At 43.4% G+C, this 27,824-nt stretch overlaps 1 protein-coding gene across 8 annotated transcripts in view; it reads left to right on the forward strand.

The window, feature by feature from the left end:
* The window catches only part of LRRC28 (leucine rich repeat containing 28), a 67,143-nt gene that overhangs the window by 18,082 nt on the left and 21,237 nt on the right, over positions 1-27,824 (forward strand). For 6 of the 8 annotated variants that reach the window (XR_006416167.1, XR_006416166.1, XM_044444991.1 and 3 more), the window contains one exon: positions 25,368-25,574. Coding sequence is in view for 6 of the 8 variants with exons in the window: in XM_044444991.1 (XP_044300926.1) it covers positions 25,368-25,574 (207 nt within the window). In the remaining 2 variants the exon portion in view is untranslated. Of the gene's footprint in view, positions 1-16,955; positions 17,066-22,752; positions 22,867-25,367; positions 25,575-27,824 lie in introns of those variants that run through there. The other 2 variants (XM_044444994.1, XM_044444995.1) reach the window with 2 other exon arrangements.

Raw genomic sequence — 27,824 nt, forward strand, 5'->3', positions numbered from 1 at the left:
TTGTGCAACATTTTATTTATTAGCTACAGAAAGTAAAAGCAAACAGTTTAATGCTTTTATCAAGTATATAAATGTGAAAATGTTCATAGCAAAAACCAAGTGCATTTTGACCATAAATTAGTTGTCTGCAATGTTCTAAGAAATCACAATTTCTTACAGATTCATATAGGAAAAAACAGACTTCTGTCCCACAGGCGAATCTGCTAAATAAAGCAATGCCTTGTTATATAGAAGTTTTAATTACAAAACTGTTAAAGAGATGAACTGTTCTTTGTAGGAGATAAACCATGCCTTTGTTTAGAAAACTGATACCACATTTTGACATGCTTTGCAACATAAATCTTCCCTTTGATAAATAAGAGGAAAGCCAGTAATTTGATCATATGATTTGGCATCAGGTATGGTAAGCTAATTTTAGATCCTGCTCTTGAATCAGTGTGGTCTGTCTTTACCCATCCTTAAAATATTACATGAATTTTATATATCATGAAAGCTAGATATTTAAGAATTCCACATCATAAGTTAATAGTTGGAAGGTAAGTGGGAAATAAAATTGGAATGCACTGAAGGGAAAAGAAAAGCTTTGGAGGTTATTATACAACCATTTTCCCCATCAGTGAATATCCTGCTGGTAGGGACAGTAATTACATTGGCCCATTAGAACCAGCCAGAAGTCTTTTGAACTCTCTCCATGCACAGCCTATTACTTGGATCCTGGTGGCTTTTTTTGTTCACACTGTCAAAAGTAACTATTTTAATAAATGGGATGGGTTGCTCTTTTGCGTGTTCCTAAGGTGGTGGAATCTTTGGAACAAATGCAAAAATGAGGGCACATGGTTCCCCAAGGACCTTCCCCGCCTTTGCAAGCGAAGGTCATTCAAACTTGTGGTTACATTTGACAGCCCACCCATTGGTGGGGGCTATTCAGTTGCCTTTCAAATGAATTGGCTCTTGGATGAGTAGTGTCTGAACAAGTCGTCTAAAAGCTGGCACAGAAGGGACTATGGAAGAATTCATGGGCACAGACGAGGTGGCCAGGCAGGGTGTGGTTGGGGCCACCAGGGACTTTGAGGCCTTGGGGAAGAAACTCAGGGAGCTGAAGGCCCAAGTGGCCTTCTCGTCAATCTTACCCATCCGGGGATTTGGCCAGGAAGGGACAGGAGGGCCTCCCGGGTGAACGACTGGCTTAGGGTGTGGTGCCAGAAGGAACGCTTCGGGTTCCTTCACCACGGCACTCGTTTTCTTGCCAATGGACTTCTGGCAAGGGATGGGTTACACCTCACGAGGATGGGAAAAGGTCCTTTGGAGATGCTCTAGCGAGCTTCGGAAGATGTTAAACTGAGCCGGGGGGGGGTTCAGGCCCCCCAGTAACGTGTCTGCACTGGACAAGTGTGGGGGGAGGATCAGGGCTCTGGGGGCAGGGTTTTAGAGATACTGCAGGGACTGACAGGACTCCTACAGAGAGGGGCCAGGTATCAGGGAGGATGGGAGGAAGGAGGAGGCTGGGAAGTGAGGTCCCTTCTGACTCACTCTGTTTCTGTGTTTCTATGTTTCTATGATTCTGGAGAAGAGTCAACTTGGATGTTGCCACCAGGAAGGTCCTCCCCTGCACAACTATGGAAATCTAGAAGTTCTTTGCTGGATAGTGTGAACTGATAAGACAATTTTCACTAATGCACCTTTGCCACCTCATACACTTTTCCAGAGGAGATTTTTTGGGAGGTACTGGGGACTTTCAGTAGAGGAAGGAACTGCCAAAAATTGCTTGCTTCCATCTTTTGGAAGGGGTGACTCATGTGCGTAGTTCCTTCCATGGAAAATTTGGATCTAGTCCAGTGTTTTTACAATTACTTGTACCTCTTAATGTGTACAAACATTAGAAGGTATGAAATAGATAGCTCTTTCAGCCGTGATTATGTATTGGTGTATTTGTGTTCCATTGTGACTGACAATGCTCCTGCCAAGGTTTCATCTTTATAGGAGTGAAAAATGCTTTAATCTCAGAGTTCTTTATCTTGGGTTTTGTCTTTAGAGCCATGTCCTGGCAACTGGGTCTTATTAACATTTGTTTTATAAGCACAATAAGTTCAATTAATTTTCTAAAGTCTGGCAAGGCTTGGAGATCTTAATTTTTTTGTGTCAGATACATGTTGCTTATAAAACTTTCAGGTTGTAGCATCTTGCCATAAGATTTAATTAAAAACAAGGTTATGTTTACTCTGCAAACATTAACATTTAATTACAGATTTACGAAGTGAAAATCTTTGTTTTGCCAATGTTCATGATAAGTGAATTAATTAAACAGAGTTGGCACTGACTTGTGCTCCCAGCCCATCCTGTGGTGAAGTTTCCTTCAAAATGCTATTTATTGCTGCCTTAAGAAAATAAGACTTGGAAAACAATCCAGACATTTCATGCACCAGTTTTCAGGTACGCCGCTTCAGAGTAAATGTCTTTATCCTGACTTACAGTTAGATGCAGTGAACTTGCACTGAGCTGTCCATGGTTGAATCCGCAAGGTCTTTATATATGTAGAAAATGGTGTGTCTGTTGAGAGTTTGCCTGAGCATACCTTTGCTGTGCACAGTTCTGCTGCTGCTGCTGCAGTGCGAAGGGGCACTCATTTGGCCCTTCTGCCCATCCCTACACAGACAGGCCACCTGCTTTGCTGAAAGGGCAGCCAGATGGTGTGTAGGCAGTTTCACCATGGGCAAATGTATCCATGTAAGTCCCGGCTCATCTTGGCATTCGAGCTGCATAACGAAGCTACTAAGCACGAGTTTCACTTTCGTCTGTCTTAAAAGCCTTTTAAACATGTAGTATTTAAATGCTGATTCCCTCCAAACTCTTATAGCTCCTCTATGCCCTTTCTTATTGCCAAAGCAGTTTATACCAGTCTTTACTTTTGTCAATGGCTGAGTTAGACTAATACAAATGTTCTGTTGTATATTTCTGTGGGTCAAAATATACCTTATTTATAGATTTCGGTTAACAAAAGAAAAAAAGAAAAAATGCCCAGGTTAACACAGTCTGCTACACTACCTTGAATTTGATGCAGTCTGTTCTGTTGGGTTATTTTGTCCAGTTCAAGATAATAACGAACTTTTCAGCACATGGCCCCTTCACTACTTGAAATGCCCTTCTCAGTCATGCTTGCAATGCTGCGCTTAGCAAGCATCAAAGTATATAGCAGGAGGAAGTGAAGAGATGGGAAATCAGGCCGAGGGAAGGAACATCAGGACATGGTGCTTTTAAACTCACTCCCCCACCACTAACATACAGCAACTTTCCTGTGAGAAAGGGGGAGGAGCAAGGAAAATAGGCACAGGTTGGGGAATGATCAAGGCCTGCTGTGGCTGGATGCCCCCTCCCCCCGCTCACCCTCTGGAAGATGAGAGACAAAGCAGGCCAGCAGACCTACTGATATTTCCCCCCTTTTTGCACCCCATCCCCTTTTCCTGGTGTGTTTAGATTGCAAGCCGGTGGGTAGGGTCTGTTATATTTTACTGAGGGATTGTAACCTATCCAACCTATTCAAAGGCTGCTGCTTCTCTGCGGAATTGGATAAAAAATACTTTAAATGTGACCATAGGGGAGGCATAGTCTTTGCCATGCTTGTCTTCACAACTGAGAAGGGTCAACCATCCAGCAAGTAATCCTGATCAATTCCTTCATTGGTTCTTGTAATGTTTTAAGCTGGATAAATTCTCTGTAGCTTGTGTTATTGAATAACTTTAAAGGGGATTATGTATGCAGTTATTTATTTATTCAACTTGTATGCCACCCATTAGCCATAGACTCTCGGGGCATGATTAAAACAATACAATCAGTCATAACATAAAGCAAAAGAATAAATACTAAAATATCTTAAACAAAAATTATAAATAATAGAATTGGAATTAAAATCCAAGTGTGGCAGTAGGAAGAAAACATATAAATCATGAGAACCATTGAAACAGTAAATGAGACAGCTCACCCACCAAAATGCTCACAAAGGCAATGGGTTTTTAACTGGCACGTAAAAATATAAAGAAGGAGCACCAGCTGAATCTTGGATGGGAGTGAAATCGAGTTGGGGCACTGCCACGGAGAAAATGCTGCTCCTTGCCATCTCCCCCTTAGCTTCACTAGAGGGAGAGATACAGAGAAGGGCCTCTAATGACGACCTCAGTGATAGGATCGGTACATATGGAGGCAGGCTTTCTCTCAGATACCCTGACCCCATGCCGTTTAGGGCTTTCTATGTTGTTGCAAGCTCCTTGAATCAAGCCTGGATGGCAAAGGGCAGGCAATGTAGCCTGTGAAGGACTGGGGTGATAGGGTCATGGATACTCTTCTTGGTCAGCAGGCAAGCTGCCCGATTTTGGAATGTCTGGACTGTTTTCAAGGGCAGCCCCATGTAGAGCACGCTGCAGTAATCCAGGCACGAAGTTGCCAGCACATGGATGACTGTAGCAAGACTCCGCTCATCCCAGTAGGGATGCAAGTGATCTACCAGCCAAAGCTGGTAAAAAGTACTAGCAGTACTAGCAATACTACCACCAGCAGTACTTCTGTATTACCTAGATTAAGCTTCCATTTATTGTCCCACATCTGGTCCATTATCGAGCCTATGCACTGGTTAAGAACAGAGGCCGCCTCACCTGGCTTTGATGAAAACAAGAGGTAGAGCTAAGGGTTAGCGGCATACTGATGACTCATTAAGTTAATACTGCCCCACTTCCCAATAAATGCTTTACATAACTCCCAAAGACTGAACATGCACAGTAGGGCTTTGGGGTTTTTTTCTTTAGATCAGTAGGGCATTTTATTTAATGTTAAATACACAAGATTAGCCGAGCCTGTTGTCAGTTGCCACTAACATGTAGGGAGCTTCACTGATTTTTTTAAAACTTACTTTGCATATTCTACAGTGACTTGGGCTGCAAACCTGTGGCCTCCACCCTTGAGGTGCCTAAGACCCAGGGCATGGAGGTATACAGGCATTCGATACAAAAGGCAAGGTGCAGTGGCAGCTCTCCTTGCTGTGCATTTCATTCTAGATTGCCATTTGTGGTCACCTGGCTAAAACGCTTGGATGTGGCACAAGCCATTTGCCCCAGCCTCCTTCCCTTCCTGGCCCCTGACCTCAAGCCCATTTATCTCTCTCTGAGGCCAGTGGCCATACTTGGAGAAGCAGCTGGTGTGGTTTTTTCCTGGGCCAGCTGTGACGGGCAGGGTAGGGTTTCTGTGTTTGGAGGTCCAGCTCCAGGACTTCAGAGCTGGGTGTCATGTGCTTGCCACTCTCCTCCTTGCCCTTAAGCTCCCAAACTCTCTTTGCAAAGCAGAACTTGACAGCTGCAAGACAGAGTAACTCTAAAAGCTCTCTAGTGAGCCTCTGCGCATACAAAGGATGATTGTTGAACTCATACTAGGGAGCTCTCTGTTTCAGGAGCTCTGGGGCTCTACCCTCAGGGAGGCTTCCCCTGTTGAAGGGCCAGTGGGCAAGCCCGCTAACTGGGTCATTTATCTCTCCTGATGCCATGTCAAGAGGGTCAGTGGCCAGGCCAGGCAAGTGCTCTTCCTCCTCTTTGACCCCTCCTCTCCCTTCTAAAACATCCCTGATCTCCTAGGGCACCTGGGGGCAGCGACCTGAGGGTACTTCAAAAGCACATTGCTTGGCCTGGTTTTCCAAAATGCCCACCTCCACTGTCTCATGGCCCCTTTCTTCTTCAGCATCCAGCCATGCTGATCCTGCGATATCCACCAAGAATTGTGGTGGCTTCACTCACTATACTGGGACCCTGAATAAACCTGTGGACACTCCAGACAATGTCTGGAGGCCACAGGATTGTGCCTTTCTTTGAAACAAGCCCAAGATTGTGTTAAAAACCATCCTATAGGAAGCCTGTATGTTGGGTACAGTGGCGAAGATGAATTATTTCTATCCATTTTTTCAATTAGTGAATACTTTACTTACCCATTTGACTAAATGAGTAAACAATTCTTACTTTCAGAACAGCATATTGCAGATTTGGAAGACTTTTAAATATAGCCTTCAACAGTTAAATATGGTCACCCCTCCTCCTGCCACTAAAAATATAAATCATGCTGTAACTTTTTTGTCACTTTGAGCATTTATAAAACAACTTAGGCCTTTAAATTGTTTTGCTTAGTAATTGTCTTACTACCTGGGGTCCATTTAATGTATTGGGACTTCAGGCCTTCCCCCTTTAGTTGCCAAGAATTACAGCCAATGCGTTTAATATCCATACAGATGAAGATCCTTCTAAGATGCTTCACAGGTTTTTTTTCCTGTTCTAAAATTCCTCAGTGCCCTGCTTCTTTTGGGAAAGAGCAAAGTATTAAGTATTACAGCAATGTTGTCATAAAGGGATACTGCTTAAAATTCTTTCCCCCTTTCTTGGCTAAACTTTAAAAAAAATGTTTTTTTAAAGAGTATAGCAGAACAGTCTTTATATTCCAGTTCTGGTCTTGAGCAATTAAATAATGCCACCATCTATAATTCAAAAATGTGGTTTCACTCATGTGATATCATTTGTCCCTTTGAGGGACACAGCTAGGCTATAACCTTTAATTCCATTCTTTTCTATGAGCAATTGTCTTTCAATATAACCTCTTGGACCAATGCAGCTTAGATATATCTTAGAGGGAGTCTAGCTAGATCACAAGCTGTGAACCAGTGATGTTAATCCTTGGCACAGCCTGTTCTGCTTTCCTAATTTAGTAACGGGTGTCGAATATGTGCAACAGGGCAGGTTCAGTATGCCAGGCACAATTCCAGGAGTGTACTGTTCTTAAGAGAGGACTTCTCTTAGGGGATTTTGAGGAAAACATTAAGTTTCATGAGCAGTTGTCTTTTGCTAGTCCCTTGCAGTGTTTAAAGGAATACTTCACACTGAATAAAGCAAGTAATTTTAAACATGAGTGTGTGCTTTCAATGAACAGCATCTAATTTGTAGTGCATTATTTCTTTACGAATTAATGTCTACGAAAACATCTGTATGAAAGAATGCTTCTGTGATGTTTTGTTATAAGCTCACAGAAACCATGAGGAAATTGCTGCTCATCTTGCTGGTGCAGAAACCTTCTACACTTTGATTAACATACTGAGATATTAAGCCTAATTGTCAGTGTGAAAAATGTGGATTGGCATGGCTTCAAACACAGAATTTCCCCTGTGGGTTTTTTTTAACCTTCACTGATGTAAGGAAATTCTAAACCTGCTACATGTAATAGCATTATGAAAAGTTGATGCTATTCAGTATATTTTGTACCAAAAGCTATTACAAAGAAACAGTTTGTATGTTGTGGTTGTGTCTGTTTTTTTTGAAGAAGTTGCCTGTGTGAGTGCTCTTTTATGCTTGGTTTCTTATGTCAGGTGACATGTCTACCCTCCAGAAATCACAGTTGTTTACCATTCTGGAGCATTGATCCTAACTGTGTTTTCCCATAAATCTAGGTAAGTTCAACTGGATTTGTTCTCTGGCAAGTGTCTGCAGGAATGCAGCTTTACAACACAATCCTACGGGTCTTTTCAGAAACAGATCTCACTGAGTTCGGTGCAGCTTACGCCTGCAAAAGCTCAGGCAGGATTATAGCTTCAGTGTCATGTTCCCTTGCAGTTTAGCTGGCAGCTTTGCCCAGAAGTGCCGGTGCTGGCAAATTGCCAGTGGTAGCAATTTGGGCTTTCATGTGCAGTCCCGGCCACGTGACTTTTTCTGAGGTTTGGGGAAATAGTGGTGTGAAAGCAGGTTAATAGCAAAGACCAGTGGTAAAGTATGATCGTGTCTCACCGTGGTTTCATCCTGATGCCTCTGTAGAACAAATTGGTTCTAAAAAATGTGCAATGCTCCAGAGTATAATGACTGCAGTTGAGTAGTATATGCTTGAAAAACGTGGCAAGCAGCACATCTTCTTGCTCTGTTGTCTGTCGGCTGCAGTCCCACTGTGTAGGTCTGCTAGCAAATATCAAAATTTGGGGGACTGTGCTGGCATGGCTGATAATACAGTTTGGACAGCTATTTGGGATCCTGTAAGGCAGGGGTCCTCAAACTTTTTCAACAGGGGGCCGGTTGAAAGGCGGTGGCGACAGGTGTGGGCCGGTGAGACGATGGTCCCCGTGGGTGTGGGCCAGTGAGGCGGCAGCGATCTCCGAGCGAGTCCAAAACCATCTCCAAGTGAGTCGAAAACCATCTCCAAGCGAGCAAGCCACCGCCTCGCCGCCCACAGGCGTGGGGAGTCTAAAATCTCTGAGGCAGGCCGGATAAATGGGCATGGCAGGCCGGATCCAGCCCGCGGGCCATAGATTGAGGACCCATGGTGTAAGGGATTCGATTTATATTAATTGCATTTACCAGAAAGGCTCCTCTGATAGTTTGCGAAGGTTAGAAACAAGGCAGACCCTGCCACAGGTTTCCAATTTAAAAGACAGATTGCAAAAGGAAAGAGGATTGGGTGGGGGCGGGAACAAATCCGGGGGCTATATTTTTAGTTATGAAGTTCAGCGAGTCATGAATGTAGCAGAAGGGCTGCTGCTTCCCCTCCTCCTGATGACCACAGCAGCAACAGGAGGGAGAGGTTCGTGGCTGGAGCTGCATACAGGCACAGTGGAGGGCCGCCTGGCAACTGCCTCCTCCCTCTTGGTGGCCTCAGTGTCCGTCTGCTGCACCCCTCCTCTTCCCAGCTTGTGTGACTCTGTGCTCTTACATCTCACGACAGTGGCTTTTACCAGTTCAGGAACGCCGACCAATCTGTTGTGATGCTTGGTCTGCAAGACTAGGATAACATGGAAGGTGGTGCTTGTGCAGTAGTAGCGCTTATACGTCAGGATGCAGCTCTGCTACTGCCATGAAAATGACCTGCAGAGCAGCACCAATAGCATTTGCTGGCCCTGGGGGGTTCCCAAGAGCTGCAGATGTGCATTGTGAAGTACTCTATAAGAGGAATTTTGGGTTGTGGTCAATAGGACTTTCAAATAAAAGTGCTTAGACCACTGTTATAAAACAAGGCACTTTGTTTCTGGGTTTCAAGTGTATCTGATTTTATGGAAAATTGCTAACAACTGACTATACTGTTAATTAGGGAGGTGTATAGAAAATAATGATGGAGAAATATTGTTAGCTGGTTACTCCAAAATGGAAAAATTTTCTGCCATAATACCAAGCAGTTCTGTCTGCAAAGTCACATGTATGGTGCTGATTTTTTCTGTTGGCTTTGAGGTCACTTCTTGTTGCCCAACTTCTCAACACTGTTGTGAGGAGCTTTTGAGGAGCTTTCAAAAACCTCTTTTGTTCACATCACAATTCTTAGTGGACAGTAAAATATTCTTAATTCCCCTATAGACTAGCTGCAGAACCAGTAAAACTTTTTGTAACTATAAATTCTGAAATGCTTTAATCCTCCAGTTTTGTTTTTGTAGAAGATATTTTTGTGCTGACTGTGTTTGTTTTTGAGCCTAAATGGAGCTTCATCCATATTCAATATGTGTGGCAGAGATTACATAAAAAATCAAAGCTGTTTTATTTCTCTTTAGTACAGAAACTTCAGTTGACACTTCCTTCTTCAACATTTTAGACTTCCTTCCCCATATTTTAGACTTCAACTCCCATGAGCCCCAGCCAGCATGACTAACAGTCGGGAATGCTAGGAGCCATAGTTTGTAACATCTGGAGAGCACCACATTGGAGAAAGAATTGATAAAATTCTTTTGAAAAAAATCTGGAAAAATAAAAAAACCATATGCAGCATTTGGCAAAATATGATTTGAAAGTAAGGAATGCCTTCATATTTTAATGAAAAATGTTGAAATGCTTAGTGGTCAATCTTCAATAATTTGTTCTTACAGACTCCCCCACCATGTCCTATTACATTTTAATAAGCATCACGACCTCTGTATGCAAAGCTTATTTGCAAAAGAAAGAGTGTCAGATAAGATGGAGGTTCTGTTGGCAGGCAGCCTGTCTGTCCAACTGGGAAATTTTCAACCTGTCCTGGACAGGGTTGTGCTCTCCTAAAGGACAAGGTTCATAGCTTGATAGTGCCATCTTAGCCCAAGTTGTCACTTGTTGCATAGATGAGCTTGATGGCCAGAAGCACTTTCTCTCCACTTAGGCTAAGTTCCTACTTGGATGAATGGAGTCTGAGACCAGCTATCCATGCACTGGTAAGCTCTTGCCTGGATTGCTGCAATGCATGGGACTGCCTTTGAAGTCCAGACACTTGTTGTTGTTGTTAGTCGTGAAGTCGTGTCGGATCCATCGCGACCCCATGGACCACATTCCTCCAGGCCTTCCTGTCCTCCACCATCCCCCGGAGTCCACTTAAGCTCATACCAACTGCTTCAGTGACTCCATCTAGCCACTTCAACCTCTGCCGTCCCCTTCTTCTTTTGCCATCTATTGTTCCCAGCATTGGGCTCTTCTCCAGGGAGTCCTTCCTTCTCATTAGGCGGCCAAAGTATTTGAGTTTCATCTTCAGGATCTGGCCTACTAAAGAGAAGTCAGGGTTGATCTCCTCTAGAACTGACCAGTTTGATCACCTTGCTGTCCAAGGGACTCGCAGGAGTCTCCGCCAGCACCACAATTCAAAGGCCTCAATTCTTCGGTGCTCAGCCTTCCTTATGGTCCAACTTACACAGCCATACATTGTAACTGGGAAGACCATAGCCTTGACTATAGGCACTTTTGTTGGCAAGGTGATGTCTCTGCTGTTTAGTATGCTGTCTATATTTGCCATAGCTTTCCTCCCCAGGAGCAAGCATGTCTTAATTTCTTGGCTGCAGTCCCCATCTGTGGTGATCTTGGAGCCCAGGAAAATAAAATCTGTCATTACCTCCATTTCTTCCCCATCTATTTGCCAGGAAGTGAGAGGACCGGATGCCATGATCTTAGTTTGTTTAGTGTTGAGTTTCAAGCTAACTTTTGTGCTCTCCTCCTTCACCCACATCAAGAGGCTCTTTAGTTCCTCTTCACTTTCTGCCATGAGAGTGGTATCATCTGCATATCTGAGGTTGTTGATATTTCTCCCAGCGATCTTAATTCCAACTGGTGATTCATCTAGCCCTGCCTTGCTCATGATGTGCTCTGCATATAAGTTAAATAGGCAAGGTGACAGTATACAGCCTTGCTGAACTCCTTTCTCAATTTTGCACCAATCAGTGGTTCCATGCCCAGTTCTAACTGTTGCTTCTTGACCCACATATAGGTTTCTCAAGAGACAAATAAGATGGTCAGGTACTCCCATTTCTTTAAGAACTTGCCACAATTTGTTGTGATCCATACAATCAAATGTCCTCAGTGGGGTTGCATTCCCTCTGAGGGACAGGGTTTGCAGCTTTGGAGTGCTCCTCGACCCTGAGCTGTCTCTAGAAGCTCAGGTGACGGCGGTAGTGAGGAGCGCCTTCCTTCAGCTTCGGCTGATACATCAGCTGCATCCCTTCCTGGAGAACGACTGCCTGGCGACAGTGACACACGCGCTGGTAACTTCCTGATTAAATTTCTGTAATGCGCTGTACGTGGGGCTATCCTTGAAGACGGTCCGGATACTTCAATTGGTGCAGAATAGAGCTGCCAGGTTGCTGACGGGGACTGGGCGTTGTTCTCATATAACCCCAGTTCTCCGTCAGCTCCACTGGCTCCCGATTGAAGTTCGGGCCCAATTCAAGGTGTTGGTTATGACCTATAAAGCCCTAAATGGCTTGGGACCTGACTATCTAATGGAACACTTGTGCCCATATATGCCCTCCCACCCCTTGAGATCAGCAACAGATGCCCTTCTCCAGGAACCCTCTGTGAATGATATTAGGAGGGTGAGTACCCGGAGGAGGGCTTTCTCTGTGGTGGCGCCCCATCTATGGAATGCGCTCCCCAGAGAGGTCTGCCTGGCGCTGTCGTTATTTGTTTTTCGGCACCAGGCTAAGACATTTTTATTTAAAACTTATTTTAATTGTTAAATTATTGAATTAATTAGGACTTTAAAATTTTTAGCCGAGAATGCACCGGGGGTTCTTAAACGATTTTTTTATTGTTATATTATCATTATGTATGTATGTATTTATGTATTCTTTGTGAGCCACCCTGAGGCTTTGTTGCGATGGGGGCAGCATAGAAATGTTTTAAATAAACAGATAAATAATAAAATAAATCAAAGACTAGCATAGTCAATGAAGCAGAAGTAGATGTTTTTCTGGAACTCCCTAGCTTTCTCCATGATCCAGCGTATGTTGGCAATTTGATCTTTAGTTCCTCTCCCTCTTCGAAATCCTGCCTGTACTTCTGGTAGTTCTCAGTCCACATACTGCTGGAGCCTAGCTTGTAGGATTCTGAGCATACTTTGCTAGCATGTGAAATGAGTGCAATGGTGCGGTAGTTTGAACGTTCTTTGGCACTGCCTTCTTTGGAATGGGAATGTAAACTGACCTTTTCCAATCCTGTGGCCACTGTTGAGTTTTCCAAATTTGCTGGCATATTGAGTGTAGCACTTTTTCTGCATCGTCTTTTAAGATTTTGAATAGCTCAGCTGGAATACTGTCACCTCCACTAGCTTTGTTGTTGCTCAGACTTCCTAAGGCCCATTTGACTTCACATTCCAGGATGTCTGGCTCGAGGTCAGTGACCACCCCATCGTGGTTATCAGGGACATTAAGCTCTTTCTTGTATAGTTCCTCTGTGTAATCTTGCCATCTCTTCTTAATCTCTTCTGCCTCTGTTAGGTCCCTGCCATTTTGATCCTTTTATCATGCCCATCTTTGCATGAAATGTTCCCTTCGTATCTCCAATTTTCTTGAAGAGCTCTCTCGTCCTCCCTATTCTACTGTTTTCTTCTATTTCTTTGCACTGTTCATTTAAGAAGGCATTTCTTATCTCTTCTAGCTATTCTCTGGAATTCTGCATTCAATTGGGTGTATCCTTCCTTTTCTCCCTTGCCTTTCGCTTCCCTTCTTTCCTCAGCTGTTTGTAAAGCTTCCTCAGACAGCCATTTTGCTTTCTTGCATTTCTTTTTCTTTGGGATGGCTTTAGTTGCTGTCTCTTGTACAGTGTCCTCTTGTCCAGGCACTTAAGCTAATTCAAAACAGGGAAACATGGCTGCCAAGGAGGACTGGTCGTGGGGGGACACATCATGCCAGTCCTCTGCGAACTGCATCAGCTGCCTGTTGCCACCCAGGCCCAATGCAGAGTGCTTACATTAACCTAGAAAGCCCTGAACAACTTTGAATGCCTTTCTCCATACATCCCTACCAGACCTTTTAATCTATGGATGCCTTTCCATGTGCAACCCCTCCCCCCACCCGAAGTAAAGGGGGAAATGGCAAGGAAAGGGGCTTTTTCTGCTATTGTGCTGCATCTTTGAAATGCTCTCCTTAAGGAGGTGTGATTGGCAGCCTCACTTCTGTCGCCAGGTAAGGGTGTTTTGATTTCACATTTTTAAAGCATAACTTGTGGTTTTATTACATCCTTCTTCCTGCTTGCTTTTATTTGTCATGTGCATTGATTTGTCATGTGCATTGTCTCCTGTTCTCATTGTTGTCATTAGTTTTTTATGATGTTTGGATGTACTAGTTTTTAATTTGTTTGATTTTATTCTTTATGTCATTGATTGTTGTTTTGTGAGCTGTCCAGAGAGCTCTTGGGCTATAGGATGGCATACAAATGCCATAAACAAATATCCTGGAGAAGCTATGTTGATGTTTTTAGGTTTAAATATTTGAGTCTCTTTATGTCAACTCTGAAATGGGTGAGAATTTAATTGTGGATTCCAAAATACAGAGAGGATCACTTTTACTTACTCAGATATGGAATTTGTAGCAGCTTCCCATCAAGGCAAGAACATCAATGTTCCCTTGCAACTTGTGGTGAACATTAAAATAAAAAAAGTTTTTTTCTGTTATATGTTGTAAACTGTAAGGCATCCACACTTCAGATATTCCTTCTTTGAAGCTGTCTTTCTGAGGTTGGGTGGATGATTAGAGCTTCCTGACCTCTAATGTTTCCCATGGCAAATTGAGCAGACAACCAGAGGGGAAGTTACATAGTGATACTTAACGCTAAAAAAAATTCAGTTGTCATGGCTGCTTTCATCATTTTCTGAGATCACTGTGGTAAAATTCAGATAAAGACCTGCAGGCTGCAGCATTTAAAAAATGCACTAGTGGCTTATGTGTATGTGTGTTTTAGCAGAGATGTATGCACTTCAGCACAGTCCTGTGCTGAAAAATGAACATCTTAGTGAGAATTGATTAGGCATGGCATGTGTGCCTAAAAGTGAAGGTCAGATGTGGTGGTTTTTTATAGTGATGCTAAGTTTTTTAAAAAGTGATGTGACAGCTTTCTTAGGCTTTTCCTCGCTCTTTGCTGTACATCCAACAACAACCATTCTGTCAGGATGAAGCAGAGGAAAGGTGGTGTTATACCAGTAGTGCTGAGATCCTGGCAGCGTTTGCCTTCCCTTCTCCTTAGACTACTCCCATTCCATCTGGTTTTGTTAGAAGAACTTTGAAGTGAAGGACTATTGCTTTTGCTTGGGGTTTTCCTCTTCCCCACCTCCTCTTTTCCTTTTGTATTGTTTCAGTTTGCAGGCTGAGAGCAAGGACTAGCCTTTTTTGTAATTTGCTCTGGGAGGCTTTTTAGCTGGAGAGCAAAGTAAAAATGTTTTAAATAGAACTACAGTTTTACTCTCTTCTAAACTTTTAAAGGTTTTATATTAGAAACATAGAAACAGAGCGAGTCAGAAGGGGTCTCCCGGGCCATCTAGTTTGACCTCCGGCACCAGCCGGCTCCACTCACGACATGCCCACCATGTGGACGTCCAGCCTATCCTTGAACACCCGCACCAATGGGGCCTCAACGACCTCTCATGGAAGCCCATTCCACACCCTCGGGGTCCTGACTGTCAGGAAGTGCTTCCTGGCATCCAAATGGAACCTTGGCTCCCTGAGCTTTGCTCCGTTGGAGCGCGTCCTGCCTTCCTCTGCAGGGGAGAACAGGTCTTTGTCCACCTCCATGTGATACCCCCTCACATACCTGTATGTCACCAACCGATCCCCTCTGAGTCTCCTCTTCTCCAGGCTGAAGAGACCCAGTTCCCTCAGTCTTGCCTCATATGGCATCCCCTGCAAACCGGCCACCAACCTTGTGGCCCTACGCTGCACTGACTCCAACCTGGCTATATCCTTTCTGTAATGAGGGGCCCAAAACTGAATATTGTTCTATCATGCTGCACTTTAGGATTATAATTTTTATGAAACACCCCTGAAGTTAAAACCATTGGCCAGTAATAAATAAAATAACAAAATAATCGGAATGTGTATCAAAATACCCACTTGAGAAGATGGTTAACTTAGCATGGCTTGTCATGTTTTAGTACGTGTTTAGTTTTATTATTGTAAGCTGTCCTGGGACGATTTCTGTGTAGGATGGGGTAAAAATATTTTAAACAAACAAACAAACAAACAAACAGTAATGGTAAAGTCTTGCATGCACTGGGTCTTCCAAAGCAGGGCTTCTGCATCAAACTGGGCATCCATGTGTGCATCACTGGATAAGCCTCTCCCAGTGCAGAGGACCTGCTAGAGCAGCCTTTGATGCTGGGTGGAGCTGGAGCTGGCCTTCTAAATATAGAAGAGACAACTGTAGGGATTATTTCCAGTTAATCCAGTAGCAGATGTGAACAGAGATCTTTAGAGGTTCTCAGATTTGCAAGAACTCCTAGGGCCCCCCTCACCTGATGAGAAACTCTGAAGATCTGGACCACTGTTCACATCGGGAAGAATCCTTCCTGTGTCTCTTCGTTCTTAATCAGAATAACTAATTGCTGAATGTTTTCCTCCTTCTTCCGTTTACCCTTCTGTTTCTCCCACTTTCTGAATTAGCTTGTTTTGTATGTTTTTCTTGAAACCTTTAAGAAATATGGAGCTAATTATCAGTGCAACATTGTTAACTGCTCTGAATTCTTAGGATAGGTCAGGTGTATAACATATATCATCTTGGGATAACAGGCCACGGGGAGTATCTTCAATACAGTCCCTTATTGTAACAAATAAGAGGTCAGGAGCACAGACATGCCAAAGAGATTTCCAGTAGATGAAATCCTTTATTGTTGAGCAAGTTCATACAAAGTTGTTGGACCCTCAACCATACAGAGAATCACCTTGAAATTCAACTGCATGATCTTGCCATTGCTGCATTAGAACACTGCCAGGTAGCATTCCCCCAAATTTACTAAGTGACATGAGCAAATGTAGCTAAGAATGAAATTCTGTATTTAATCTGGCAAGTCGTGAGTTTTCTTCTATAAGTGCAAAGATTTTTTTTCACAGAAGCAAAGGGTGGAGAATGGACATTTTTCTTCCCAAAATTTTGTCACACTTTGCTGTTGGCAAAATATTCCCCACTTGCCCAAAGAGAAGAAACATCCACTTGTTGCTGCTTCAGAATGAGATGACTTTGCAATGAATCACACTGAACAGAACTTGATAGCTCATTTAAACTGGATCGTTGCCTTTTTGGGGGTTTGTTGGACCTTGCAAAATGCCAAAGGAATGACAGGGAAACATCTGTGGTAGTAACAGGTGCCTCTGCCCCTTTTCCGAACTGCACATTTCTCTTCTAGGTTCCTTGTACCCATATCAGTGGGTGGTGCACGTATATCCTCTCACAGGGCATCTTTGGGTGAATCTGCAGTCTGTGCTGGTGCACCCTGTTATCTTTAACTCATAAGGCTTTTTGAGAGTAGAAGACATACTGTGTGTTGTTTTTAAATGCTAGGTTGACACTAGGCCATGTTGGAATGTCCTGAGACAGACATATTGGGCGGGGAGATAATGTTGTTAGAGTTACAAATGGAGAGAGGAGCAAATGAGTGTTCACATACAGAAAAATATAGTATTAAATTGGCCTCTTGGTATGTTTTAATAGTGTGTTCTTCCTGGAGTACTTCTTTATTAAAAACTTTCTCAGCCCTTTTTCAAGTAGCAGCCTACAAGTGATATACATGATTGAAAGAACAGAAAGACCTTCCCCTGAAGCTAATGACAACACCATGTGGGAATTAGTGGCTGGCTTCACAGGTACGTTCCTTGGAGGGGATTAAGCATTATCTTTTAATTTGCACAAAGCAAAGAGATTCTCCTGTGGAGGGACTGCTTGGCTATTTCACTGCTGAAAAGCTAGTGCTGCAGTTCAGCTGCACACTCAGTACAGGTGCCAGAACTGTGAACGTGCTTAGCTCCTGTTAGATGATCTTGGGTAGCAGATGACTGGAAACTAGCCAATGTAATGCCAGTTTTAAAAAGGGATCCAGGAAATTACAAGCCTGCTAGCTTAATGAATGTTCCGGATATATTGGTATAAAGCAGTATTGAAGTGAAAATGAACAGGCGTATAGAAACTGCATACAAAAAGGCACACATTATGAGAAAGTGCTTACAAAAAGACATATATTGGGGAAAATTGCATATGAAGATGATGTGGAAATAGGGTGGAAAAAGTTGCTGCTTGAAAATTGATCATTATTAGTTTGCTTTTTTTTAATATACACAACTGTTGTCAGGAGTTGCACTTCATCAAGCTTCCTTGCAGCTCTGACCTTGCTAGCAGGACCCAAAGAGCCACAGTGCTGTGGATATCTCCACGTGGGCTGCCCAGTTCCCCCGCAGACTTATAAGAGGCTTGTGATGAGCTCACATGACATGGCTACTCATCCTGCAGATAAGGTATACATCATGGCCTACCGTGGGCTGTCCCCACCTGCCTTTCCTCCAATCCTCCCACAAGTATTCCAGGGAAACGCACAGCAAAACCAGTGTTGTCACCTTCTCTCACTCCAACTGTGCCCTCCTGCAGTCCCCACAGCTTTCCATGTTTTTATCCTTTTAAGATGGCATATTTCAGTCTTCAGAGCGATAGCCAGTTATAGGGGGCCTCATCCATGGATGCTGACAAAGCCAGGATTCAGTACTTTGCTTTCACAAGACGTGTATCAGACCATGAGCTGTTGAGTATGCAGCAAACCCAAGATGGCCACCTTCCCCTCTGCAGTGAAACCCTCTAGGTTTTAGGTCAGCAGCTAGATTTTAAGTTCTCAGTGCCCCCTCACCCTTTTTGGAGGCTCTAGGTGCACTGGAACATGGGAAAGTACAGCCCACCCCATTCAGAGGAGAAGCACTTTTGGCAGTTGCCAGAATGGTTTTTGACAGGGACATATGCAGCCATGAAAGCACCCCTCCCTGCCCTATAGCCCTGTGAAAAATCCAAATTTAAAGTTGAAAGGGGGCTGCTGCTCTTGAGAGCCACTTTCTCACTATTTCCCACATCCACAATGGGGCACTGTGCCTAGGTTCAGGTGACATGGTGTTTGATCAGTGGCTGAGCACTCCCTGCAACAAATCCTAGGTTGTCGGGGGCATGATGGGGGAAAATGAACCTGGTCTCCCAGTGCTTGCAGCCAAGATGGAAATAAGCTGCCCACATTGCAGCAGAGGGGCAGTGGGAGATGCGTATTCCAGAGCATGCTGGCTAAAGTGCTGGGAGAGAGGGGCAAAGGGTCCTCCTCACTTGCTCTTGGTCTGCGCATCCAGCATTGCAGATGGTCTTAACTGCAGTAGGAGTGTGCTGAGCACTCGGTACAAACAGCCTCTGTGATATGAATGCTCTTTCTTGGTTCATTTCCATGGGAAAGGAAGCTTGAGGCAGCCATGCAATCAAGGGAGGAGCCAGGCTACGATCTAGTTCCAGGCAAAGACTTCTGAGACTGTTCTAATCTTGCACCAGCAAGGTGGGATTTAAAAAGCTATGGCGTAAATAGACCTCAGTGCTGTTATTCCATTACTGCCTGTTAGTTCATAATTAAACTTCCCCGGTCACCCCAGATCTGGCCAATCTTGCAGGAGAGCCGGAAGAGGCAGGGCAGATAAGCAGGCTGCACTAGGAAGGCTAGCCCTGGGCAGTCGACTCACGGGTGAATGTCAGATCTGCATTAATGTCAGAACAGTTGGCCAGTGATTCAAGGCAAATGGAGAAGGCAGTAGAAGAGAAAAAAGTCGGGAGGGATAATGGAAACATAACATTGGAATGAGATTAGGTCATTCCGTTTTGCTTCTCTGAGGAGGCCTAGCCTAATTTTCTGAAGAAAAGCAATCCAGGAAACCTGAATTGTGTCTGCATGGCTCCATCGGTTCCTAGGCGATGCAAAGCAATTGATTAAAGAAAAAGAAAACCCTCTTCAGTCTCTAGTTAATGCAAGAAGCCAGGTAGATCCCTTCCCTTCAGTTTTTCCTTCCGAGCATATTCTATGATCATTAGCTTCATCAGTGGGCTGTGGACTTTTATGATTGGATTTGCTAAATGCAGTTTGCCAGCAGCCATTATTGTTTTGAAAACTGGACTACGGTCATGTTGGCACATGAACACTGTTTGCTGTGCTACATGATGTAGCAAATAGTTTCCTTTTCCCCTCCTTTGACACCTTTAGCCATATTGGAAAATCACATTGATTTTCAGCTCCATTTATTGCTACACTAAGTAGTGTGAATAGAGGCAGTGTATTCTTTCACACCTCATCCCACTGGATGTAAGCAAAGTGAATAATGGTGAGAAGCCTTTATGAGGTTTGTAATATTTCTCTGCTGCCTGCACAATCCAAGTATGAAATTGGACAACCAGTGCTGTTTTTTGTAGATTAAATTAATGGTCATGTTTTGCCAGAGAGGGATTGTTAAGCCTGGCTTGAAAGAGCGTAATACATAACTAATCTAGAAATGTTTTCTAGCTGTTTTTTTTTTGTGTGTGTGTGCTTGGGTCTTGTGTATGATGAGAAATCATGTTTCTGTAGGGAAGCCATTCCAGTGACTGTGGATGATGGGATTTGTACTAAAACGGTCATTTTCCAAAGTGATAACTTGCCACCATTTGCTAGCAATGCCCTACTGTCTTCTACATTTTTTATTTTATTGGTCATTGTTATGGGTTCTGTTTTTGGTTCACTTTCTGTAAGCCACCCAGAGACTTTTTTAGTAATTGGGATGGCATACAAAAACCTTAAATAAAGTAAATAAATACATAAGACAAACAGGCCAAGCTCTACACAAAAGCATATATAGGCCCAAGGCTGACATCAGGAATGGTTATGTTCAAAAGCTACACAGGTAACATTTCAATTGTCCATAAGGACACTGGATTTTTTAACAAATGTAGGTGATTTTAAAAATCTCCTTACTATTGTTTGTGTTATCAAAGAGCGTTTTGTGAATGGTAGCTGTTCAAGTAATTATCACTGTTAGTGCTTTTTGCATTTCACTTCACTCTGACAACACAGTTGATTTCTTCCTACATTCCTGGGCAGCATATGTAGATGAAACTGCCAATTTGAAATCAACACTGCATGCATTTGACTAAGTAGGCAGTGTCTGAATACATTTGTTAATCTTTAAGGTGCTCCAAGACTTGTTTTTGTTGCAACAGACTGACCTACCCTAACCCTACCTTTCTGGCGTTTTTTACTAAAATGATGTAAGCCTAATGACCACAGCAGCAGTTGCTCTTAATTTTAATGTTTGCTGTGATAACTCAATTTTCAGGCGAGCTAAGCCATTGCTGCCTTATGTAAGTTACTTGCAGCCAGAGTCACACTTAAATCTTCATCATGATTAATCACAGTTTCCTGGGGCAATGTGGAAGGCTTGTATGTATAATCTCTTTGCACTTCAAATCATTCTGTATGTGCACTTGAGTACCAAAGTCCAGCATCAATGTGTTGGGTTTATTCTTCATTTCCCTCCCATTTATATAATGTGTTAGTTGCAAATTTCCCAGTAACGTCATCCAGTAAATGAATTTTTAGAATGACCGTGAAAGCATTAAAAGCAGTTGCTCTTCATTGCTAGAATGTTTCTAGTTATGACTTCAGTGCCTTTTACTAGCCACTTTGGGTCAACTGAACCCTTTGAAAGGGATCCTCTGTGACTGTTATGCCAACCAGCCACTGACCTGTATAACACTGGTGCAACAAAGAGCTATGGGGAGGTATAGAAATGAAATCAATAAAAATAACATAGTTGTGATGTTGCTGGGGAGGGTGTGCGGAGGGCAAAAGTACAGGAAAAGTAGTAGAAACAAAAAGCAACCTATTGAAATAGCTCCTACAGAGACCCTAAGCAACTTTAATGCTAGCCACCTATCAGAGATTCTCACTCCCATAGCAATCAATGGCAAAAAAAGGGAGGAGGAGGAGGAGGAGCATGCTACAACAGCTGTGAAACTATGATGTCACAAGATTCAGTCTGTTCTCCTGCAGACAGAAGCACTTCCCTAGGAGCTTCCCATAGCCTGTTTTTTAAGATGCTTGCACGTGGAGACTTGGAAGGGCAGCAGCAAAGGACCTAGAAAAGATCAGGCGTATGGATGTTTTCCTGGAGACCAAGGTTAAGATCATCCAAACTATTCCATTCCCAGTCACAACATATGGGTGTAAAAGCTGGACAATGAAGAAAGCTGAGAAGAAAAGTGTGTTCGAAACATGGTGCTGGAGGAGATCTTTATGAAGAGTCTGGATGGACAGTAAGACAAACCTAGGCTTTTCCTAGAAGGAAAAATAACAAAATGGAGGCTCTCATACTTCAAACACATCATGAGAAGGCAAGACTCACTGGAGAAGACAACCAAAGCCAGAAAACTAAAGGGAATGTTGTGCACCAAGTTTTCTTCCCTTCACAAATTCAAGGTAACAGACTGTTTCTTGTGAAAAGCTCTTCATTCACCGAAGGCTACCCAATAAAGACAATCGCCACAGAATGTATCTCTGAGCATGCACAGAGTGGTTTGTTGAACCCAATCTTAACTACTTCTGGAAAGCCTCCTTTTGAATATGTCTGGGCCCAATCCCTTCTGAAGGGCCCATGTAGAAGCAAGCATGCCTCTTTTCTATATGCCTATCCTCTGGTTGGTTGGCCCGCCTCTCCTGGCTCAGGATCGCAGGGGCAGGAGTCTTATTAGGTTCGTCTGACTCTGAGAGTGCCTCTCCCATATCCCTACTTGAAACCTGTGCACATTGGCCATTCTCGGAGCCTGTCTGAGCACTTGGGAGAGTGGCTTTAAGATAAGCACTGCTTCTTTCATCTCAAAGTCCAGAGCCCCCTCTGCCTCCTCCCCTTCGTTTGCTCACTTAGAGTCCAGATCAGCATGACCCGTGAGTGTGTGCCAAGAAAAGCTGCCACCCTAATTCGCAACAGGGAAGGCCAAAGAAAGCCTCGGCTATTAGATGGTATATCAATGAATAAAATAAGTATGAGTTGGATTAAATCCATAAAGGAAGCCACAGCCTTCAGCTTGGAAGAGTTTACTGAAGCTGTCATGGACAGGACATTTTGGAGTTGGAGTTGAGGTGATGACACATAACAGCAACAACATTTAGATGCCACCTGTGGATGGATATCGGGATATTTGCTTCCTCTTTTCTGAAGGTTATGCAGTTGTTTCTGTTGATAGTACACGTATACTTGTAGATGAATGCCTCATGCACAGAGTCTGTGCTTTATTTTAATTAGTATAGGAAAACCGTTTTTTCTTCTATGTGGGATTCTTTGTTTTTGTGAAATTCTCATACAAATTATGTATAATCAGAGGAAGACTCCTTTGTAGCCAATGTAAGTATGGCTGAAGCGATCACGATTTTACTTAAACGGTATCAGTGGTGAAGAGAATTGTGACAGCATTGCAGAGGAATGTGATTTCCCACCTTGTTTTCACAGGATCTCCAGGCCCTTGAAATTTGCATGATGGGAGAGTAACAGGTGTTGCTATCTGCATCACTGCACCCCTATGCCAAGTATGCCCACAACTGTTATGTTTCCATCTGCTGAGAACCTTCCAAAAGGTCAGAAGCCCTGCGAGGAAAATAATGGAAAGTCTACATATGAAGAGTTGTTTTGCCACTGGTCACTGTTGGTTCTGTATGAATTGTTTGTATTATCTGTCAGCCATTCTGTGGGTGGGGAATGCTGGTGACTCTGCACATGCTGGTATCTGCAGAGAAGGGAGAAGAACTGCTCTACTACTTATTTAGTGCAAAGCCCCCACTTTTGTCCTCATAGCTGGGGCAAAGCAACATGGCCCATTGCTGTACACTTTTGATACATGATCTCTGTTTCTTTGCTGTGGCATATATTCTTGGAGCAGCACTGTTGCTGTTTGGTTTTAGAGTCAGTCAGAATCTTGGCTGTGGAATTGTTCTCTTCCAGGAGTTTCTGTTGACTTAATAGAAGCATTTGATTTATGCTACTTATTCAGTAGGTGTAGCAATATGATTCTCTGAGCATAGGTTTCTGACTAAGCTTCCCTGGTAGAGTTCTGGAAATCCATTGTGTTCTCTTAACTTTTTGTTCAACCAGCACGTGTGGATGTAGGAATGATCCCAGCTTCATTCTCCCAATGTAATGAAATATTGCTTTGTTTGTTCCTGTTATAATTGTCTCCAACATGATATTTGAAGGATGAGAGGAAAATGGGATATTTGGGTGAATTTCTCACCAACAAAGATGAGAAATCAATCTCTAAAATCTGGGGAAATGTGTGTACCTGAGTTCTTGTGAATTTACCAGCTGTAACATGGAAGAATTTGGCCTGGCTAGTCTGTGCAAGACATTTTTAGTGGCAGAGGAGAGGGTATAATTGAAAATAGCGAGGCTTTTTATTCACATATCAGTGGGTTGGGCATTCAATAGGAAACTTTATATAGAATGCCCAACCTGCTGGCTGTGCTTTGCAGTGATATGAGGGTGTTACGCTTGTCTTTGTGTCACCATCCTGTTGGATGGTTTAGACGGACAACCATTTCTTGAAGTACAACTTTAGCTAATGAGACTGTCCATGTCCGTCGTGTCTCTCCTTTTCTGTACTGACTTGTGTTTCTTTCTTCAAAACCTATCTGTGCTTAGTTATGATGGCAAAAGAAGAAGGGGATGCTAGATGTAGTCACTGGGGCAGTGGGTGTAAGCTTGGGTGGACTCCAAGGGATGGTGGAGGACAGGAGAGCCTGGGGGAATGTTGTCCATGGGATCGTGATGGATCGGGCAAATGCTTAGTTAACTGGCCCTATTCCCCTCTTCTTCTGTCATACCCTTACAGCTGTAGAAGGTCAAGAATAATTTCCTATGCTTGGTTAATCTTTGCAAAACTTATTTTTCTATCCTGGTTGCCAAGTCCTAACAACCTTGAACATGATCTTTTGCTTCTATGGCATCTCCGCATGTTGAATGTGGTGTTTTTGTAGAGGGATGCTATGAGTTCAGTTGTATGTATTGTTCATTAGTTTCATCTGAGTTTTATGGATAGTAGATTAAAATTCTCCTTCTGATATATCTCTTAAGCTCAAAAAGTCCATTTTGCCAAAAGGGTCTTCTCTCCTCCTTCCCTCTCCTCACCTCCAGAAAAACTAAGCTTACCTTCAGGTTAATACAGGCATGGGAGGTAAGGCTATCACAACTAGGGATCCTGGGTTTGGAGTACTGTAGAGCCCCTCTGGCAGCCCCACCTCTGCTGTTAAACTAGTTGGGGTGTCCATTCATCAGCTTCTTTACCCTTTTCAAATACTCCCACCCCTCAGTGCGTGGTCACCCACACACCTAGACTCCATACCTGTCTTGTTTTCTCCTATCATCCCCTTCAGCTCTCTTTATTTTGTAACTTAGAATCCAGCTACTGTCTCTTAGATTCCAGTAACCCAAATTTCATCCATTATTGCATTACAACTTGTTTCATTTTGTAAGCATCGCGGTCCCTTGAAGAAAGTGCAAAATAAGAACCCTAACTTCTAAGAATATTCTTTTTGGTTTTTTGGGTGTTTTGGAGTTTCACTTCTTCTCCAACCATGGCTACTAGAGACAATCTTATTTTAATTAAGATGTGATGGTTGTGATTTTTATTGCAAAGCTTTCAGAAAACTCAAGAGAATCGACGAGAACATTTTAATATTGTTTCATGGGTTTTTCTCCCCTATTTAGGGATGTGTAGCTTCCCCCTGCACCTATCATTGTGTCTAATGGAGCTTCAAATTAACATAGTTGCTTGTTTATTTGTTAGAGGAAAGCCATCATAAAAGCAGCAGCACAGCTTTGGGAGCAGAGTATTTAGCTGCTAGTGCTAAGGAAGTATCTAAGTTGCAGGGGAATCTCTATTAAGTGTAATGCTGTTATGTGTGTTTTCCTAAAGCACCTCCACTAGCCCTGATGGATTATCCTCCATAAATAATAAGTGTATGAAATGCTTTGAAATAATTCAGAAACTGCTGTATTTATAGTGATGTAGGTCTTTAAGATGTTCTTGAAGTAGTGCGGAATATGATGTGGAGTATAATTTGCCTTTTTTGTTTGTTTGTAGAGGTTGGCGATCTTAGAGAGCTGCAGACACTGGACATCTCAACCAATCATTTGATCAGCTTGCCTGAACGGCTGCACATGTGCCTCTCTCTTCAGTACCTAACTGCTGACCGGAACCATCTATGGTATGTCCCTCGCCATCTCTGCCAGCTTCCCAGTCTCAATGAATTGTCCATGGCTGGAAACCGTCTTGCATTTCTGCCACTGGGTGAGTGATATTCTCTCTCTCATGCGCATGCATGCTGCACACACTTTTTAAAATTAAATTAATATGTTAACAAGACATAACAGGAGAAATGATAGGTGGTATGGGAAAAAGAGGCAGCAATCAGCTTGTTGTTGTTGTTATGTGCTGTCCAATTGTTTCAGACTTATGGCTACCCTACAAGGAAAGCCCTCCAGTATGTCCCATCCATGACGGCACTGCTTAATTTTTGCAGATTCAAGGCCGTGGCTTCCATTAATAGAGTCAGTCCATTTCCTATTTGGTCTTCCTTTTCTTCTTCTGTCTTCAGTGTTCCCAAGCATGACTGTCTTCTCCAGGGAGTTTTGCCTTCTCATGATTTGCCTAACCCTTCTCATGATTTGCCTGAAATATGACAACTTCAGTTTTGTCATTTCTAGGCACCTATTATCTAAGTAATTTGTCAAAAGTTATTGTTTATGCCTGAGACAAATGTCCATCCTTTGGGTATATAATTAAACACAGCCCTACATTTTTCAGATCCTGATTAATACTGATTAGCTGAGCTTTGATGAACTGTCAGTTTCACCAAAGTTTATCATTCCATCATACTTTCCTAAGTTACACTTTTGCCTTCCAGTGTTCTACCTACATTATTATTGTTTCAGTAGTAATTAAAATAAGAAAGAGTGATCATCTGCTTTAATCAACAAGCCAAGGATAAGCTAGAGGTGTGTGTGTGTGTTGTCCCAGTATTGTTCCAAGATTTAGCTTTGTTTTAACCCCAGATGCTTGGTCTAGTCAAGGCCAGCCTACATCAGGTCTGGAGGTAACTTAAGAAGAAACACAATCACTTATGTCAAAGATGACAAACAGTTTATTGAATACAATGATGTTGTATGGATGCAGAAAGTAAACAAGCAAAAGAAAGGTTAAACTTCTCTGTAGCCTATTGGTTCTCTGAATAGGCATGGGAATGCTCTGTGAACCTCCAAAGGTGTCTAGACAAGTGACACAGCAATTCTTATCCCCAGGTCAAGAACCAATTGCACTTCTTGCCACAGATTTTATAAAGGTCCTCTCTTTCAGCATTATGGAGTCTGCCAATATGCACACAGGTTCCTGCCTCCCATCCCTCCTGGGAGCAAAGCAAGCAGTTTCATTCTCACCAAAAATACAGAAAAATTGGGGCAAGCAGCTTCAGGGTGATTACCCTGGTGCTCTTCCCAGGAATCTGAAGGCCATAATGCCTTTGCTTGGCTTCAAGAAACTCCTTTGGGACACCGGGAAAGTTGACTTCACTACCTGTTGACCTTAATATGACTCTAATAACCCCCTCAGCACTCTGTAGAGTCTGTGCATCTTTCTTTTGAACAATCAACATTGCTCAATCCTGGTGAGGTTTGTGCTTGAGAGCGACCTCTCCCTCTGCAAGGGTGCGGACCCGATTGTGTGGGTCCGTCCCCGGAGGCGGATGGATCCGGATGGATTCCTGAAGGCCCTGGGGGAGTTTCCGGATGACAAGACTGGTGCTCCTGTCGAGGCTTTGGTCGAACTGTGGAACGGGGAGATGACCAGGGCTGTGGACACGATCCTAAGCGTCCTCTCCCACTGGGCAGAGCCTGCTCTTCCCCTTGGTATACACCTGAATTGCGGATCTTGGAAGTGGTTAACGCTTCTCTGAGGGAGGGTCGGGTTCCTGCCCCTTTAAAGGCGGTAGTCCGGCCGGTCCTGAAGAAAGTGTCACTGGATCCAGAGATGGCCACTAACTATAGACCAGTGGCCAACATCCCGTTTCTGGGCAAGGTGTTAGAGCGGGTGGTGGCGGGACAACTCCCAAGCACTCTTGGATGAAACTGATTATCTAGACCCATTTCAGTCCAGCTTCAGACCTGGGTACGGTACTGAATCTGCCTTGGTTGCCCTGTACGATGACCTGTGCAGGGAGAAGGACAGGGGGAGTGCCCCTCTTGGTTCTCTTGAACCTCTCAGCAGCTTTCAATACCATTGACCATGGTATCCTTCTGGATAGGCTGACTGGGTTGGGAGTTGGAGGCTTTGCTTTTTAACATCTACATGAAACCGCTGGGAGAAGTCATCAGGAGGTATGGGCTGCGGAATCATCAGTACGCTGACGATACCCAGCTCTACCTCTCGTTTTCCACCAATCCAGGTGAGGCAGTGGCTGTGCTGAACTTGTGCCTGGCCGAGGTAATGGGCTGGATGAGGGCCAATAAACTGAAGCTCAATCCAGACAAGACAGAGGTCCTGTTG

The sequence above is a fragment of the Varanus komodoensis genome, unplaced genomic scaffold (assembly GCF_004798865.1).
Source record: "Varanus komodoensis strain SLA01 unplaced genomic scaffold, ASM479886v1 scaffold46_3, whole genome shotgun sequence".
Lineage (NCBI taxonomy): Eukaryota > Metazoa > Chordata > Lepidosauria > Squamata > Varanidae > Varanus > Varanus komodoensis.